The following is a 17929-nucleotide window of genomic DNA, read 5'->3' as shown; positions in this document are numbered from 1 at the left end:
ATGGGTTCTAGCCTGGTCAGAGCTTTGGGGGTAATGAGAAGAAAGAGAGATAGAGAGACAAGGAGATAGATGAATTTTAATATACATGGCTTAATTACATATTCATTGTGTGATATATTTTATATGTACTTATAAAGAAATACTATATTTTTATATATTTTGCATATTTGTACTAAAAACATAGCAAGCATAGGACCATTGAGATTCCTCACCAGGTAAAAATGCTTTCTACCAAGCCTGATGGCCTCAGTTCAGTCCCTAGAACACATATGGAAGTAAAAGGTCAACTCCTGAAAGTTGTGCTGTGACGTGAACATCTACATGTGCACACACCAAACACTAAGACGATCTCGGGAGTGGAATCCAGCTTCAAGTCTATCCTATCAGTCACTCCTGCTTTTTAATTTAGTACATTAATTGTACAAACAATGTATAATTCCATTATTTACATGTATATGATAGACTTTACATCCTCATACGTGTATATGATGTGCTTGGACCAGCCCATCTGCTGCTTCTCCTTCTTGTCTCCTTCTCCTCCCCTCCTTCTCCCAGATCAGTTTTTTTTTTCTTTTCACTTCCAAATTAAAAGAAGTAGTGCAGGGGTTGGGGATTTAGCTCAGTGGTAGAGCACTTGCCTAGCAAGTGCAAGGCCCTGGGTTCGGTCCTCAGCTCCAAAAAAGAAGTAGTCCATTTAGATCAGAAAACAAAACCACTCTTCATGTTATGCACAAAATACACTTTTAAAATAAACTCATTCTGAAACGCTGAAAATACGAGTAGATAAAGGAAAAGTGCAACCAAGCAAAGAGAAAGAATTACAGGTAAAACAGCAAACAAGATAAATTCAGGTCCAAAAGCACCACAGAATGAAAAGACACACCTCATAACACTAACACGCACAGTTCCCAGTGAAGAGAATAATTTTCATAAATTCCCAAATACAGCAATAGTACTAAAGATCTCCATTTTCTAAGACAGTCTGAATTAGGTGGATAAAGACTGAGGCTATGGCTAAACAGTGGAACAACCTAGGTGTCCGACAGCAGGGAAGACAGACAACGTGGCAGAGGCGCAACCAAACCTTTTCAGCCATTAAGTAGTACGAAGTTAGGCTGTTAGGCTGTTCGAAGGAAACCGGATGCAACTGAAGACAGTCGTGTTAACTAAAGCAAATGAAGCCAGGCTCAGAAAGATAAATATTGTATGCTCTCTCCCATTTTATATAGTCACAGAAAATCATGTGAGTGTGAGTGTGTGTGTGTGTGTGTGTGTGTGTGTGTGTGTGTGTGTGTGGAAGGAATACAACAGATTGTCCTTAGTATATGTGGCTTTTTCATATTTTATATCGTATTTATTTGTGCTTACGAGTATAGGTGTTTCATCTATATGTATTTGTGCATGTCTGGTGCCCACAGATGCTAGAAGAGAACATTAGATCCCCTGGAACTGTAGCTACAGATAGCTGTGAGCCTCTATGTAGACACTAGGAATCAAACCTGGGTCTTCTGGGTGATCAACCGGTGCTCTTAAGCCCACGCTGCCTCTCCAGCCCTGGATTTTTAAATAATAAACACTCACCTGCAAACAGTTTGCCACACAGCGTAAGCACTTGACTTTACATCAGCATTGCCCAGGCAGAAGAACTGGGCCTGTCACTGTCCACCTATAGCCCCAGCTCCAGGCAGGCAGAGACAGGAAGGTTCTTAGGATCGCTCAGCCAGAAGCCAAACTGGTGAGTTCTGGTTCAATGAGAGAGCCTATCTTAAAGGCTAAAATGGAAAGACACTGAGGAAGGCACCCGACACTCTGGCCTCTGCATACCTGTGCACACACACATAGATGCACCCAAATGTAATTGAACACATATACACGAACATGTAAGTGAGCTGGCAATAGCATTCCAATATTAATTAATCAATTGGTTAGAACCTCATTTACAGAGGAAAACGTAATAAATAAGGCTTGTGGCGTCTGTCTGAAATGCTAGAACTCAGAAGGCTGAGGCAGGAGAATATTTGAACCTCAAGCCAGCTTGACTACATAGCAAGACCTTGTCTTGTTTGTTTTTTTAGTTTTTTTGTTTTGTTTTGTTTTTTTAAGACAAAAACCAAAAAAAGTTAAGCGTGCTTGGATTTGAAATTGGTATCCTTTCAAAAGCATGTCTTTGAAAAATTAAGAAAATAATAAACCATTAAAAAAACTTAGAACAAGGAAAGAATCATAGAAATTTTTAAATTTTAAAAGCCCTTTTTCTTAAACGTGAGACCATACTTAGCACAACTCCATGGTCCCAGGTGGAGCAGCCTAGGAAATGCACTCTGACACTATTGGCAAGTGTGTTGGGACCAACTTCTGCCAGGCAGACAAGAGAAGGGTTGGGCAAGGAGAAGCTCAACTACAAGGAAATAACAGCAAAGGTTACGGGGAAGAATAGCATCCGGATTACCTGTCTTTAGGCCATAGGTCACCAAGCCGTGCAGAGTCATAAGTTAAAACATTGCACGCAGAAACGCTGAAGGTTGAGCTGAGACCCATGCCTGTTTGAGGGCTGTGTCTATCCCTGCAGCACGCAGACAGGAATGGAAACGTGCTGACTAAAGAGACTGGCTGTTAATCAAGACAGGTGGCTCATTGCTATTCACCCCCGCCATGGTCAAGCAGCTGAACTACAGTTCCCAGCTTCCTCTGCTGTTAAAATGTCCGTGGTCTTAGTATAACCGAGTGGACTGTAAGAAGCATGGTAAACGCTATTCCCAGGCCTTCCTTTGGAAAGCCTCCTAGGTGCCATCCTCTGACTCTGGCCCTTCCCAGTTTGACGCGAACATTCTTGCACAGCTGGCCTGTCGCTGTCCTCCTGCAGCCCCAGCACCTGGCAGGCAGAAACAGCAAGATTCCTTGAGCTTACTGGTCAGCCAGAAGCCAACCTGGTGAGCTCTAGGTTCAGTGAGAGATCCTGTCTCAAAAAGCCTGTGGACGTCCTGTGCTGAGAACAATAGAGGTACCACACGGAGATAACCCGGGTCTCCAATTCAAAAACGATCACCGCAAACACAATGGTGTTACCAGAATCTTGCTACAACTTAACATCCACAATTCCCTATCTGGAACTCTTGGGGCCAAGTATAATTTAGTATTCAGAAATTGGGGGACTTCAGTGCAGCAACATAGTAGATGTAAAAAATATATATATATTTATATATGTCGCTTCTGTCTCTGTCCCGCAGAAAGGAGCGACACCACGACGTTCTTCTCAAAGCGGTTTATTCAGGAACCTTACACCATGCAAACAGGAATCTTTATTTTCTTTTCTTCTTCCCCCCTCCTCGCCCCCAAGCACACTCCCTTATATCCTCCCTCAACTCCGCCTCCTCCATCCAGAGTGCGTAATCTCAGTTCATAGGTCCACGTCACATGGCCTGATCTTGCGTCATGGTGCGCCTGCGCAGCTCTCACAATGGACGTGGCTAGTTTCAGGTGTGTGAGGAAGTCAGGTGCTAGTCATGAGACTTAGCTGCAGTCCTGGGCGCCATCTTGGGACTGCCGCCACACCTGCTCCCCACACATTAGTTACATAGTGTCCCCAGAGGGGTTTGGAGCAAACACGCTAATAGTCCTTAAGCAACATTACTTTTAAGTAGAGTCTCACCTCTACAAATAACCTCAACAGTGGTTGAGGGAAGGCATCATCACAGACGAATTTTGGAGTCAAAATCAATTGCATGTTTAACAAGTGTTTACTTAAAATCTATATAGCTTTGGCTTTCAGAGCGGTGTTAGGACATGCTGGTCACTATGAAACTGAACTCTACCAAGAACATTCTCAGAGGTTGGTGTGGCTGAAGGTTCACAGCCCAACAATTTATGAATGGCTGACTGAATGTTCACACCCCACTAGCTTATGGATGGCAGCAGAAGTGGGGAGAAGTAGTCAGCTCTGTGCCAACGTACACTGGCAGTTTCTCCATCAGTTTACCCTTCTGGTTCCTAGTGTCAGGCTCTACCAGAGCATTTAGCATTTCCTCTTGAGTTGAAATGTCCCCTGCTGAAAGGAGGAAAGAAGCCAGGTCATCTCACCAGCATCTGAAAGCTCAGACAGTTACAACACTCACAAGGCCAGGCCCCAGGTCCTATAAGCAGTACGACTGAGGGGGAGTAGAGACTGTCCTGCTGGCTGAAATGCCACCGAGTTCACAGGGAGCTTCAGGAGCACAGTCTTCATGCTGGGGCCGGCTTTTGGTAACAGAGCTGCCTTGAACCACCCATCCCAATTGGTGCTCCTATTGGAGCTCCTAAAAGTAACCCTCACTCACTGGTGCAAAGGTAGCCTCCAGTGGAGTTGTTTCTTCAGTCTGTGGCCAGTGCTCTATCTGGAGGTGAGTGGACATTCGTTCACGTCTCCCCAGGAAAAGCCACGTGATAGACAGTGACTGTAGAACTAAACTCTAACGAAAGGATTACCCCACCAAGAGCTTGGTGTAGCTTCACAATCTTCCACTTTCTAAATTGCTGTTTCTGGGGAGACGTAAAAGAAATGACTATTCACTCCAAATAAGGAGAACGCGAACATGACAAAGAAAGATTCCTCCAAGCCCTGCTCGACGACTAAATGACTGTATTAAGGTCACTTACAGGAATGTGGGTAACAGGGTCAGCTGGGCTACTGAGAAGATCCATCCTGTCTGACACAGTTTAGATTATTAGAGCTGGAAGTGGTGCTGGGACTCTATGGGAGTGCCTTCTGATGGCCTCTCCCTTCCAGTCGAAAACCTTAGCAGCTGCAGCAGCTAGGTAGCCGATGTGAGCCTGTAGTCCCAGAATTTAGGAGGTAGAAGCGAAAGGATCAAGAGTTCACAGTTATTCAAGTGAACTAGCCTCTGCTACATGGGAGCCTATCTCAAGGGGAAAGCAAACTTCCTCCACATAAAGGCTCTTCACGCCCTTGGCATGTTGCTTGTCTACACTACTGACCTGTCAACAGCCACTCTGTCAACTCTCTATTGCCTTACCAAATGCCTGAGATAATCTACTGAAGGAGAAAAGCCGGGGGCAAGGAGCTTCGGTGTCACTAGGGCAGGAGTGCAGGAACCAGGTCCATAGGGACAGATGGCCTGAACAGCCCAGTTCTACCTTGGGCCTAGTACTCTGTCTGGCTATGTAGTCCTGCTGTGGTCTGAAAGCTGTCACTGCTGTGCCTTCTTCTACACTTACTTCCCCTCCTCACCGTGGTATGGAAGAAGATGCTTCAGGGTGACCTCCCAACAAATGAAAGGTGTCCTCTAATTGGCTATTGTCCCTGTGAACAGCCTCTTCCCTCCAGAGCCAGCCACATTGCAATCCACAGAAAAAGGATGAAGGGGCTGGAAGAACTGGGGTCATGTCTTAGAACCTGAAAATTAAAACAGAGGCTCCTTTATCCCTGTGGACTAGAAGCCACTGCCAGGAGGCACGGGTCTCTCTCTCTCTCTCTCTCTCTCTCTCTCTCTCTCTCTCTCTCTCTCTCTCTCTCTCTCTCTGAGACAGCTCCAGTATATCCCAGAGTCTCCATGTCTCCATGTCGCCATTCCCCCTCCTTCTACCCATCTCTAAATTTAGAACTTCGTCTGTCCTTTTCTTGTAGGATGAAGGTATTTTAAGTACTCTCGGGATGATTTTGCAAGAGAGGCACCAGCATCGAAGAGGTAGATAAAACAGCTCCCCCACCCCACCCCCACTGATGCCAGGGGCTTACCCATCACCCTCATTGCCTACCTCCCTTTCCCACGCCTTCTTCCCTCTCAGGGAGCAGCTGGAGGGAGAGCATTGTGAGCCTCTACAAGCTGCTGGGTGGAGTGGATTCGGGAAGTTTTTAGCCACAGTGGAACGGTGGAACGGCATGGACACCAGTCCATCCTCACACGGTTTACCTACAGACATCCCCAGGAAAAACCCAAGGGTTTGAAGGCTCTAAGAGAACCTCATACAGCCCAGAAGAACCCCACATTGTGACTGGTCTCGGACAATCAGTGAATCCACTGAGGAGAGCCCCTGAAAAGCTGAAATCTGAAAGGAACCTGAGACCTTCCATAGCTCCTCAAAGAATGGGAGCATATTCTTGACATATTCTTGACCCTTCCTGACAAAGCCCCTGAGCTGAGGGCTGATGGGTTGAAAACTGTGTCACTGAGAAGCTCAAAAGCTGCAAGGTGGATCTACGCACACCTCCCCTGAACTTGCACCCAGCCTCCCTGACGACACTAAGGCAGGGTTCCAGGGCTCTGGTTTGGTAATATGAAGAAAGGCACAGTGTGTTCTTGAACCAGCAGCTGACACACTTGCCTCTACAGTGTGGCTTCCCAGAAGCTAAGCGCTTCATCCTGGATTAAGCTAATTAAATTTCCCAGCCAAGAGTGGACTTAAGAGCGACAGGGCCTCCCCACTGCAGGAAGGAAAAATGAGTGAGGCCGAGGGAAATGTGTTTGCCATGTCTAATTAAATTGAGACTAGTTGAACTTGAAACCCAGCCAAACCCGAGGTCCTGGGGCTTTGCCAGATTCTGTAACGGAGGTTAAGGAATGTTCTAGGAGATCTTGAGCAAGAAAATAAGTAATCATTTGGAAAGATTACCTGAAAGAGGCCAGGTAAGAGATCAGGAGCAGGAATAGAAGACATGTGACGGTGCAGAAATCACAAAGAATGAACTGAGAGGTGAATGGAGACTCCAAGGTCGGAGCCTCAGTCACAGCGTAATAAAAGCAAATAAAAATAATGGTAGGGCGTGGCTTCTGCTCTTATGTAGAGGAAGCCTCAGTCTCCGAGATCCAGGACAAGTAAGGACCAGATGGCTGAAAAGAGGGAGGAGAGGAAAGTTGGATGCACTGGAAGTCAGATCCACAAACTTCAAACTCTGGTATACTCTTTCCATTGTCTCAAGCCTCTGGCCTCCACCTCGGGACTCTGGGGACTACAGGAACAGCTGGAAGGCTGTCACCTATGTGGTGTTGTCACCTATGTGGTGTTGTCACACATAGGCAACAGCAGGATATACAAGCAGACGGCTATAGGAAGACACACTGCTGAGCACCTTCTGGGACACCTTCCACCCCCTGGCCTCCCAGGTCAATTGGTCACCAAGGCAGCTCTCCCGCGTCTCAGCAGAAAGTCTTCTCTGAGTCTGAAGAGTACCCATGACTTCATGCATCTGAGCCCCCGGTGTGTGCCTGGCCCTACACAAGCTGCAGAAGAGACAGAGAATCTATCTAATAGAGAGACATGTGCCTCAAGGGACATGCTGTAACGGAGGTGTGACCCTGGGGTGTGTGAGCGCCGAAGACCTCCGAAAAGGCAACCCTTGAATGGAGTCTTCACTAACGAGTCGGGCTGTTAGGCAGCCAAGAGGGGAAAAGCACGAGACAGGAGGAAACAATTCACACAAGGACACAGAAGCAGGAAAGAGCAGGGTGACTCTGGAAGGTCCAGTCCTTTTGATCTCTGCATTCAGGCATTCAGTGGTAGTGGTGGTGGCAAAGAAGCCATCGACAGAAAGGGGCTAAAAGGCTACCAGAACATCTGGGATCGGCCAAACCAGTGACAGGAAGGAAGGTTCCAAATAAGAGAATGGCACAGGGGGAACTGTGCATTAGAAGGCCCCCTAAGACCTGGAGTTAACGATGGACTGAAATGGACCGAGACAGAGGAATTGGAGGCAGGTAGAGGGCTCTCAGCCAAGAGCACAAATCAGGGTGACAGCAGCAACAGCCTGGCGTGTCTAAGAACACTGAAGAAGCAATGACAAGGTCTGGTCACCATTCGAGCATGGGGATGGGTGAGAGAAAGGAATCTAGACCCACTGTCTGCTTTCTGGATCAGGACACTGCACAAGAAGCATAAGCAGAGGTAGCCATGACTGCAGAGTTTGGGCAAAGGCTAAGTGTGAGGCATAGGTTGCCCAGGCGTTCATACTTTCCAGAAAGGAAGGGCCTGGGTTAGAGACGTACATGTGGAGCCATCCGCATACAGCTGAGAGGTAGAGCTGTGAGCTAGGTCCAGGGCCCCTGATGGAAGCTGGACAGAGAGAGGAGAATGAAGCATCAGCAGACTAGGAAGCTCCAGGTCTGCCCCACGGCGCTATAAAGGGCCTCAGAGAACTAGGAACAGCGTGTGTTCTAAATCAGCTGCTCTTCAGAAAGGGACTGAGGTGTGGTTCTCTGATGTGGCCTAGGGCAGGGACAGTACAGGAAGTGTCTACAGCAGCAGCCCCCTCTCCGCTAGTCCGTCTCTCTGTCCTTTGTTACCCGGGGCGTAGAGATGTAAAGGCCAGTGAACAAATGGCCCAAAGGTTGTGAACAGACCCAAAGCTGCCATACCACCACATCCCTCCCCGTGAGCAGAGCTGAGGCTGCTCCTCGGTCACGTCAGGGGGTGGCAAAGCAGAGACGCCTGGGACCTGAGCTACAAAGTCATCAGCAAAAAGAGCTCTTGATCTCTTCGTTGCAAAGAGCAGCATTGCCAGTGTCCTCCCTTACACTTTCCAATTGGGAGCCGATGATGTGCTCTGGGTGGCATTTTGAAAGCGAGGGGGGAGGGGCTGACAATGTCCCCAGAGAACAGTGGGCATTTGTGCATGCGTCTCTGTCATTCTTCTCCAGGGTGCAGGGGGAAGAAGACAGTGTGAGTCTACATTCCCAGAGATCTGACCACCTAGGGATCTGCAAAGCCAGAGCCAGCCCTGCCCTGTCACCTCAACCTGCTCAGAGGCCTAAATGTCCCCTAAGATCAAGCCCACTACCACACAGAATCAGCCAGGTAAACAGCAAGCTAAAACTTTTTTTTTTCTGGTTGTTTTATTTGAAAACCCTAGGGTGCGGCCCTCCTTTACCACACCCATTCCCTACCCTCACCCCAGGACATGACAATGCCACACGCACGCACACATACAAGGCTGTGAGCTGCACACAGAAACACAGGAGCTGCGCTCACGACAACATTGAAAAAATACACTATATATAATACACCCCCAGGGTCCCGCTCCTCCTCCTTCCCCACAACCTAGGCAGAGCAGGCCATGGAGAGAGATCAGAGACTACGACCTTGGTACTGCTCAGGCAGGAGAGGAGAAAAGGACAAGAGAGGAGGAGGCTGAGAAGAGGCAGGAGCAGGGATCCCCAGAGTGAAATGTTAATAGAGGCGAGGGGATCCTAAGGGAAGCGGGAGGGGGCGGGGCGACAGAAGGAAGGCCCCACAGACAGAACAGAGTAGAGAAGGACACAGCAGCAGGCTCCCATCAATTCCATTCCCACCTCAACCATGGCTGTGGATACCTCCCTCCCTAATACAGTGCGTGGCTGGCACGGGGTGCTGCCACAAGGGGGCTACAGGGCAGCCAAGCCACTCTCCCAGTGCAGCCAGCTGGGGCGGATGCCTCAGGAGCACACCAGGGGAAGGGCAGCCCAAGGCAGGGGCAGGCTGAAGGAGGAGGGCAACCCTTGTGGGGCCTCCTGGGGTTCTGAGATTGAAGGAGAGCTCCGAATGAAGAGCTTTCTCCTTTCAGGGTCTCTCTTCTCTCAAAATGCCTTTCTTCCTTTCTTTCCTGGGTGCCTGTCTCCCCAGGGCAGGCCTCTCTCTCTTTTGGCAGGGCTGGAGCCTCAATAGCGGTGTGGGGGGCTCTCAATGATGCGTCTCTCATCGCTGCTGGGGGAGTCGGCTGCTTCGGAATCACTGCTATCCTCTTCCTCTTGCTGGCCACCAGCAACCCCTGCCACACCAGTCTGCTGGTTCTGGTAGGACTGGAGAAGACAAAAGCAGAAAGCGAGAGCTCAACAGCCTAGCCACAGCCAGAACCTCTCCCTGAGGACACGCAAGCATGCACGCATGCGCCATTGCATTGTCCCTCCCCAGTCTCACCCCCACCCCATGCTCTCAGCAGCTGCACTAAGAGACTAGGACGTGGGCCCTCATGGGAGTATTTGCTTCATTCCTCCAGGCCACTCACCTCCATGGGATTCACGATAATGGTGAGAGCAGAGTCATCCCAGAAGAGGTCAGGGTCTTTCGGGTCAGCGGAAGCCCCTGAGGGTCCACCAGTTCCTGAGACACGGCGATGAAGGGAGTGGATCCGCACGAGGCCGAGGATGACCATAAGCACCAGAAAGCCCACGCATACCACAATGATGAGAGTCGCAGCACTGGGGACCACTGTAGGGAGAGCAAGAGGTCAGCAGAACACAGCACACTTGGGAAATTCGGGCTCAGGGGTTGTAGGATACTGATGGAAGGCTCAGTGGGGAAAATCCAAGAGTAAATAAACCGCAGCCCTCGAGGTGGTCTTGAGGGGTGAACAACCTGAGAAATTGGAAGAGAAACAGACCCCACCAGAAAGCGTAAACAGGAAAGGAAGCAGTGAGAGGCTGCTCCAAAGGCCAAGGGCACACAAATAGGGAGGCAGATGTGCACAGAGAGGCGGGTGGTGTGGAGAAGCCCCGGCCTAGTGCTGCCTTGAGCAGCCATATTGTCTTTGGAGAAACAGCAAAAAAAACCGAGAAGCTGCCTGTGTCTTTCTGCCTGGATCTTCCCCAGGGACCACCAACTCCCCAGAAGGAAAGACAGGGGCAGCTCCAGGGAACTGACTAGGATGAGAAGCAAAACAGCTCTAAGCCTAGCCTGCTGACCAGAGAGAGGAGTCACTGTCCCCAAGGCTGAGGACAGGTCCCTTCACTTACCTACCTGGTCTGGGCTCACTCCTGTTCCGTGACATCCGCCTTCTCCTTGTAGGCCTGAGGTTCCCGGTCCTGCGGGGCTCCTGTTCGACCCGAGTCTCCCCCTGAGGGCTTCCTCCCCCCACCTCTGTACTCCCGGGCCTCCCACCCTGTAGCCTCATTCTGATGCCCAGGTTCAGGGGTGCATGGACTCTCACAGGCAGTGAGAGACAGAAGGGCATGTGCACTCTCACATGGACCTTGGAGCTGATGGTAGAAAGGCAGAGGTGAACCCATAGGCACGTACCAATGAAGACCGAGTGGGTGCACAGCTTGACAAACGTCGCCATGCCCCAGACCTGCGCCAGGCTCCTGGTTGCCCACGTGCCTGCCTGTACCAACCACCTAGCAGCCTGCTCACACAGTAGGATTACGGACATATGTGTCAGAGGCTCCAGCATGGCACCAAAGAGCCGTATGGGCAGGGTCAGCCAGCTCCCTGCCAGCTGGGCAAACCAGGCACCCCCCTGAAGGAAGACATATACGCTCCAGACCTGGGCCCTAAGGGCCACAGAACGAGCAGCTGTAAACACAACCTGGGCCCCGCTCTGTGCACACAGAGAGAGCACTCGGAGAAGCATGAGGAGGCAAAGCAGAGGAGCCCCAAACCCCTGAGATAACAAGTGGAGGAAGAGACCCCACAGATACACTCCCAAGCACAGAGCCCTCCTGGGCGTCTGCATTGCTACCTGCCACATGGGTTCGCGCTGCCCTTCGCACCCCAGGCAGTCCAATTCCTGAGAAATAGTGTGTGTGTGTGTGTGTGTGTGTGTGTGTGTGTGTGTGTGTGTGTGTCTCGGACACCAGTAGCAGTCACATACACAAGCAAGGCCTACATAAAGGTCACATTGCAACCCAGCTTCAAATTTACTTACATTCTAAAACTCACACGTTACGAAACACAACTGAGCATAGAAGAGATGATATCCAAGCCCCCATACACCCAGCCGCAGACCCCTTTTACCAGCAGCCAAGCACGCACACACTGCCACCACTCCAGGACCAAGCAGATAAGTGGAGAATGCCTGCTGGGGCTGTCCCAGCAGCCACACAAGGCCCCAAGGCCACCCTGATGGCTCTCTGTCAAGCTAGTTCACATCCTGACACGACCGATGGCCCATTTTGGACTCCTTGCCAGATAGAGCTAATTCTGCAGGGGCGGGGCCGGCAGGCTCCTCACTAGCCTCTGGCTCCAAGGCAAAGAACAGCTGGGTTGGATTAGCATTTCTCAATTTCCTGGGAATTGGGGAGGAAGGGGAAAGGAGGCTAAGTATCTCTCTGTGCAACTGTCCAAAGCAGCCCCTCCCAGGTCCCCAAGTCAATGGACAAGTCCAAGGAGTCATGACCGGGCCAGACGATGGCCCTCCCTGTGGCAAAGTCCAGGCAATCCCACTTTCAGAGTGCGATCCACAGCGGATGACCTTGTGACTTCAAAACGGACAAAATGCAAGCCCTCCCAGCTGGAGGCCAGCAACTCTGATTCATTAGCTTAAGCCAGAAGGTTGGGAGAATTTTTAAATTAGCTCTTGATTTTTAAATCAAGACCTCAAAAAGCCCACTAGATCTTGCTACATTAGATCTAAGCAGCAAACTCTGGCCTTGGGTGACCCCTGCAGCCAACATTAAGGGATGCTTTAGCACATGATTCATGGGAACATAGGGACACTGTTGAAAGTGCTGTCCACAGCCCAGCATAACCCTGCCCCTGATGAAGGAAGTGTCTGAACCATCCCTGGGCGCCAACTTCCTACCCTGCGATTCCACAGATGTTAGGGCTCCTCTTTGTTTAGCTACCAGCAAGCAGGGCTTTGCAGCCACCCCACAGCTCACGGTATGTGCTTTATATGAACTGACACCAGTCCCTGGCTTCATCTCCTTCTCCTCCCACCATTGCCCCTCTCTCCCTCCCTCCTTCCTAATTCTGTTCTCTTTTAAGTATTCTGGGTTGGGTTCATTCGTCTTGTCTTATTTTGGTTTTATTAGATGGCCTATCACTTTGTTGCACAGGCTGGACTTGAACTCCTAGACTCAAGTAATCCTCCTGCCTCAGCCTCCCAAGTAGCTGGAAATGCATTGCCAGGCTTCCTTTCCTCCGCCTTCTTTTCTTTCAATCGTGGACTGTGACAGAATCTTTTTAGAAGAAATTCTCATTTTTTTTTCTTTTGCTTTTTGTTATTTCATCACACAAGGTCACACAAGGCTATTTTAATGAAAGAGCATAATGTGTTTTAAATGTAGTCACCTCCAATACTCTTCCCAGTCTCCCCGGTCACTCGAATGAGCCCTTCTGTTTCCCAAACAACTTCAGTTCTTCATCCATGTCATCACCATTTTTGAATACTGTTTCTTTGCACATCTTTCTAAGGTGCCTCAGGTACTTGTAAAAATCAGTGTAGAGAAATGGTTTCCAAACTTTGCTATGCAATGGAGTCACATGAACATCTTTGGGGTTGGGGATTTAGCTCAGTGGTAGAGCGCTTGCCTAGGAAGTGCAAGGTCCTGGGTTCGGTCCCCAGCTCCAAAAAAAAAAAAGAACCAAAAAAGAAAGAACAAAAAAAACATGAACATCTTTAAAGTTAAACACTGGCGGAGCTGACCGATGGCTCAGCGGTTAAAGGCACTTGCCTTGAAAGCCTAGTGGCCTGAGTTCAATCCCTGGAAAGCATGTAAGGACACGCTTGTTCCCCGTGTGACAGATGTGAATCAAAGTTTGGGGTAACAACATCATACTGGCCTCATCACTTGTCTCTCTCCTTAACTACCCTCTCAAATCCTCACCATGTGTCATCTGCCTGAGACCTCCTGCTCTCCAGGACCCAGTGCAAACTACACCTAGGTCACGGTCTCTTCCTTGACCATTCTTGTTCACCAGGCTCTCTTTTGCCTGGTACTTATGAAGCTGCACTGAGATTCACCTCTATCATCAGAAGAGATGGTAGCACTTACTTCCGCTGCAGTTTTATTTTATCTTCATGAACCCTAATTGTGCAAAGCAGTACTTGGACTTGGGAGGTGAAGAAGAAGAAACACCTTAGAGTCTGAAGCAATGCACGGAACAGGTTTGATAGATATGGTTGAGGTGCGTCATCTGCTGAGTTCAAGCCCTGTCATTCATAAATGGCCTCAGAGAAACGTGAACTCTGTACCTACTAGGGCCAAAATAAGGGATGAGGGGAAGTGAGGGGGCTGCTCTCCACTGAAAATCATCTGGTTGGCCTGGATATAAGTCACAAAAGGGTTTCACTGTAGGGAGAATCAAGGAGATGGCACACAGTACAGGGCATCCCCTGGCAGAGCAGGGGGATGTGGGATGACAAACAGTGCCTGTAGAGCCAGCCAGGACAAGGCAGCAGGACACTCAGGGAGTAAGCTCAGAAGAGTTAGAACAAAGACACCCCTCCTGGGAGCTCAAACCAAAGAACTAAGAACAGGATCATGACACAGAGATCTATCTTGAGCCTGCTCATAGGAGCAGAGCTCAGCATCCAACCCCAAAAATTTAGTATAAGGTGACTCATGACGGTGAGCTCCTCAGGAGTTACTAAAGAGCCTGTAACCTTTCGCTGCTTTTCAAAAGAGGCACTCTGTGGTCTTTGGGAGTGGGCTTAGTGCTTAAAACATTTAACTGATGTCCAGAGCCAACTCTGGCAAAATCGAATAGTGAAATTGGGTAACTTCACCAGGCCAAAGGTAAGGTGTGTCTCAAAAGTAACGAGAATTGCACCTCCAGATGGGCTCTGGAAACAGTTCAAAAAGGGTTCCCAAAAGTCACTTTCAGCAACGTATCACCATTGTTCAGATTTTAGTAATTCAAGAAAAGACTTATTTTAGTCTGAAGTATAAATATCAGGTTACAGGATGGTTTGATGTCAACTTTATAAATAAGAAAGAGAGAGGGGAGGAGGAGGAGGGAAGGAGGGAGGAAGATAGATGATAGATATGAATAGATTCACGAACCACAGTGGAAACAGAGCACGTCCCATCAGGATGGCAGCTTCGATCTTCGTTGATTTTTTTTTCTTCTTTATACTCACATTTGCTTTTTTTTTTATTGTAATTATGCAACTCTTAGTATTGGCAAACAATGAGCCACTAGTACAGGACCATAACTGGGAAGCAAGACTGCCCCATCCTGACACAACACTTGGCATCTGTTGACTTAGAAATATTTCACAGAGAACATAGGATTACATGTTTAATAGCATCTACTCTGTCCATAGGGAGAGGGAAGATAGCTATTCTGTAATTCTTCCTTTTTATTGTATTTTATTTATTTATTTATTTATTTATTTATTTATTTATTTATTTATTTTAGTGCGTGTCTGTGTGTCTCTGTGTGTGTGTGTGTTAATGCATATCCCATGGTACACGTATGAAGGTCCCACTTGTGGGAAGCGGTCTCTCAGTCTACGATGTAGGTCCCAGGACTAAAACTCAAACTCAGGTTGTCAGGCTTGACAGTTGAGCCATTTTGCCACCCACCTCATTCTTCTTCTTTCTCTCTTTCTTTTTACTCTTTCCTTTTACTTTTTAATAGATCTCCCTGCACGGCCCAGTCAAGCTCCCCACAAACCCCAGTCTGTCTCCGCCTCTTGCGTGCTGACGTCATAATCATGCGCCACAACACAACTCCTAAAAGCCCTTTATCCCCAGTGCATCTTCAGGCAGTACTGTTATGAAAAGGCAGTAAATGAATAACTTCACTACCGAAGCTCTCTAGAACCCAGCTAACTCTGGAGGGACAAGGACGGCAGCAAGAATAATAAAGCCATCCACAGCCCACATTACTTGAGGCTCCAGGCTTGAGCACCCTGCATTGGCCCACGATTCACTTTCACAGTGAAGCTGACGTCCAGAAGGATGATATCTCACCGCTGTCACTAAGGCTGGAACCACAGAAAACAGAATCCACTGCCTCCCTCCTCCCCTCCCAAGGATATAGGGATGAGTGTTATGCCACACTTCTCAGCTTACGCACTGGAGTTCCGGTGGGAGCTGGCCAGGCTGTGTCCAGCCATCTCAGGAGGAGGCTGGTGACCCCGGTGCAGGAACTGCTGTGAACTGAGCACGTGGCTAGGATGGGCCACCCGGTTCATGCTGTGCAGGACGTTGACCTGGGGAAAGGCAGAGCCCTGTAAGTACAACTGCTTCTCCCCAAGGCCCACCCCGCTCCAAGCTCGCTCATTACACCCCTCTCATTTGGGATGGGACTCATAACACAATATGTGAGGAGGGTGGTCAGAGGACAACTTGCAGGAGACACTTCTCTCTGTCTGCCATGCAGTTTCTGAGGATCAAATTCAAACTTAGACCATTGGGCTGAGCTGTGAGCCATCTCTCCCACACCCATCACCATAACTATCACCCCACATCTCCTCCGCCATCTGTCAAGGGTCTAGGAATCTCCAATGCCACCAAGTCCCTATTCATCAACCATTGATCAGAGGCCAATACATTCTGGCTCTTTGCCTGGAGTAGGTGACCAAGAAAGGAAAGGGATTCTCTGGGTACCTCCACAATGAATTCGTTACTGGAGTATCGGCCATTCATCTCCGAACAGGAGAGACGGAATTTCCTGGCATACAGGGCTGCTCCGTGCCGAAGCTGATAATGAACCTGCCTCAGGATCTCTTCATACACAGTGATGGTCTCCACCCCTGGGGAATAAGGAGACAAGCCAGTGAGTCTCAGGCTCCAGCTAGCTGACAGCACAGTGGGAAGGGTGCTTAGCCCCATTCCTCAACAGAGTGGTAAGCTGACAGCTCAAAGAGGAAATGCTCCCACACTTTGATCTACAGGAGTAGAGTAAGCAGAGCCACTTTACTTCTCTGCCCTTCTCACCTAGCCCTGTGGCTTCTGGGACTCCCCAGGGGTAGAAGAATCTAGATAGTTATGGAAAGGAAGATGAAGACATCTTTCGAGGGAAGGTAATGGAGGGGACACAGCTTTGGTGAGGGCTGGAATGGAAAGGACCAGTCATTGTCATGTCTTCCCATTCTCCTTGGGGCAGCTTCCTCTGGAAACCGTCACTTCCCATTGTTCATTGAGATAAGCTCTTAACTGTACTAGATGCAGGGGAAGATAGAGAGGGTGGCCTCATCAAAGAACTAGAAGACTTGAAAGCTGGCTGGGGAAGACAGAAGCAGGAGAGAGATGGTAGAGACCTGAAGGGACATGGAAGTAGAGCCAGGACAGGTAGTGAACCGGGCTATGGAGGGCAGAGGGAAAAGAAATATTCAGAGCCTCTGCCCAGACACACTGCCCTCAATCTGGGAGCCAGAGGCTCTTCCAGCTAAGAAGGAACAAAATGCATTTGACTAGCATCCCAAGAAAGGAGGAGCCCCGTGATTATTCGAGAGAAAGCCACACACAACAAAGAAGTTAGACTCTGGGCCTCACTGACCAGCAATGGTGAGGTAGGCAGATGTGTTGGTGAGCTCCAGGCCTCGCTGCTGCAGGGAAGCCATGTCCAAGAGCAGGCTCTCGCGTTCAGGGTCTAGGTCATCCCCCACCAGAGAAATCTCACAGCCGTCCAAGTTGTGTACAATCTCATCTGACATCCGTGTGTCTGTCACTGTGGGGGAGAGTTGGGGGTCAAGGTGAGAACTGTACCCATTGAGGTTCTGAGACCCAGACGGTGCCATTGAGTATGATCAGTCCCCTCCCCACGTAGGGCCATTCCTTAAGTAAGGTAAGCATCAACACGTAACATTTCCTTAAACTTGCAGGTTTCTTTCCCACAGGTTCTGGGTTTTAAGGGTAAGCTGTTCTGTCACACAGACACAAGAGAAGCCTTTCCAGCCCTGTAGCTGCTCCCTCAGTTGGGTTATAGACATCACCCTTCTCTGGACCCAGTCACTCTTAGGGTTGTCCTTACCTGTGCCCTGCCAACTCTCATCTGCTTTGGCCTCCACCTGGTGAGAAATGGAGCAGGTGATCTGAAGATCGGGGAACAAGGGGACTCCCTCGGGTCCCTCAAAGTCCACAGCTGGGCGGGCAAAATGAGCTGTGCCACTCAGAAGGATCTGGGGGGCATCGGGCTGAAGAACTACCACATAGCCCTCCACTTCCGGGATGGAGACACAGGACTCTTCACTAAAGCACCTGTATGAGAAAAGAAGCAGCTTGTCACTGCAACACCCCTCCTTTAAAAACCTAGAGTCTGCCCAAGCATGATGGCACGAGCCTTTAGTCCC

General features: G+C 49.3%; 2 protein-coding genes across 2 annotated transcripts in view; both read right to left on the bottom strand.

The window, feature by feature from the left end:
* Positions 1–8797: 8797 nt before the first annotated feature.
* Clstn3 (calsyntenin 3) overlaps positions 8798–17929 on the bottom strand; it is a 33179-nt gene continuing 24047 nt past the window's right edge. Inside the window, exons 13-18 of the mRNA XM_032905713.1 lie at positions 17611–17837; positions 17137–17307; positions 16245–16390; positions 15712–15847; positions 9971–10173; positions 8798–9764 (exon numbers count right to left, since the gene is read on the bottom strand). Of these exons, the coding sequence (XP_032761604.1) occupies positions 9624–9764; positions 9971–10173; positions 15712–15847; positions 16245–16390; positions 17137–17307; positions 17611–17837 (1024 nt within the window). The 3' untranslated portion in view covers positions 8798–9623. The remainder of the gene's footprint in view (positions 9765–9970; positions 10174–15711; positions 15848–16244; positions 16391–17136; positions 17308–17610; positions 17838–17929) is intronic.
* Positions 10180–11476, bottom strand: LOC116903293. The gene has a single exon (XM_032905714.1). The coding sequence runs from the start codon at positions 11429–11431 to the stop codon at positions 10694–10696; it is 738 nt and encodes a 245-aa protein (XP_032761605.1). The 5' UTR covers positions 11432–11476; the 3' UTR covers positions 10180–10693.

Source organism: Rattus rattus, chromosome 6, assembly GCF_011064425.1.
Source record: "Rattus rattus isolate New Zealand chromosome 6, Rrattus_CSIRO_v1, whole genome shotgun sequence".
Classification (NCBI taxonomy): domain Eukaryota; kingdom Metazoa; phylum Chordata; class Mammalia; order Rodentia; family Muridae; genus Rattus; species Rattus rattus.
Note: the sequence above shows the minus strand (reverse complement) of the source record. Positions and strands in the feature narration are given on the sequence as shown.

What these genes read in the sequence shown, in the direction of transcription:
- LOC116903293 (XM_032905714.1), bottom strand. Translation starts at nt 11,431, where the DNA reads ATGTGGCAGGTAGCAATGCAGACGCCCAGGAGGGCTCTGTGCTTGGGA.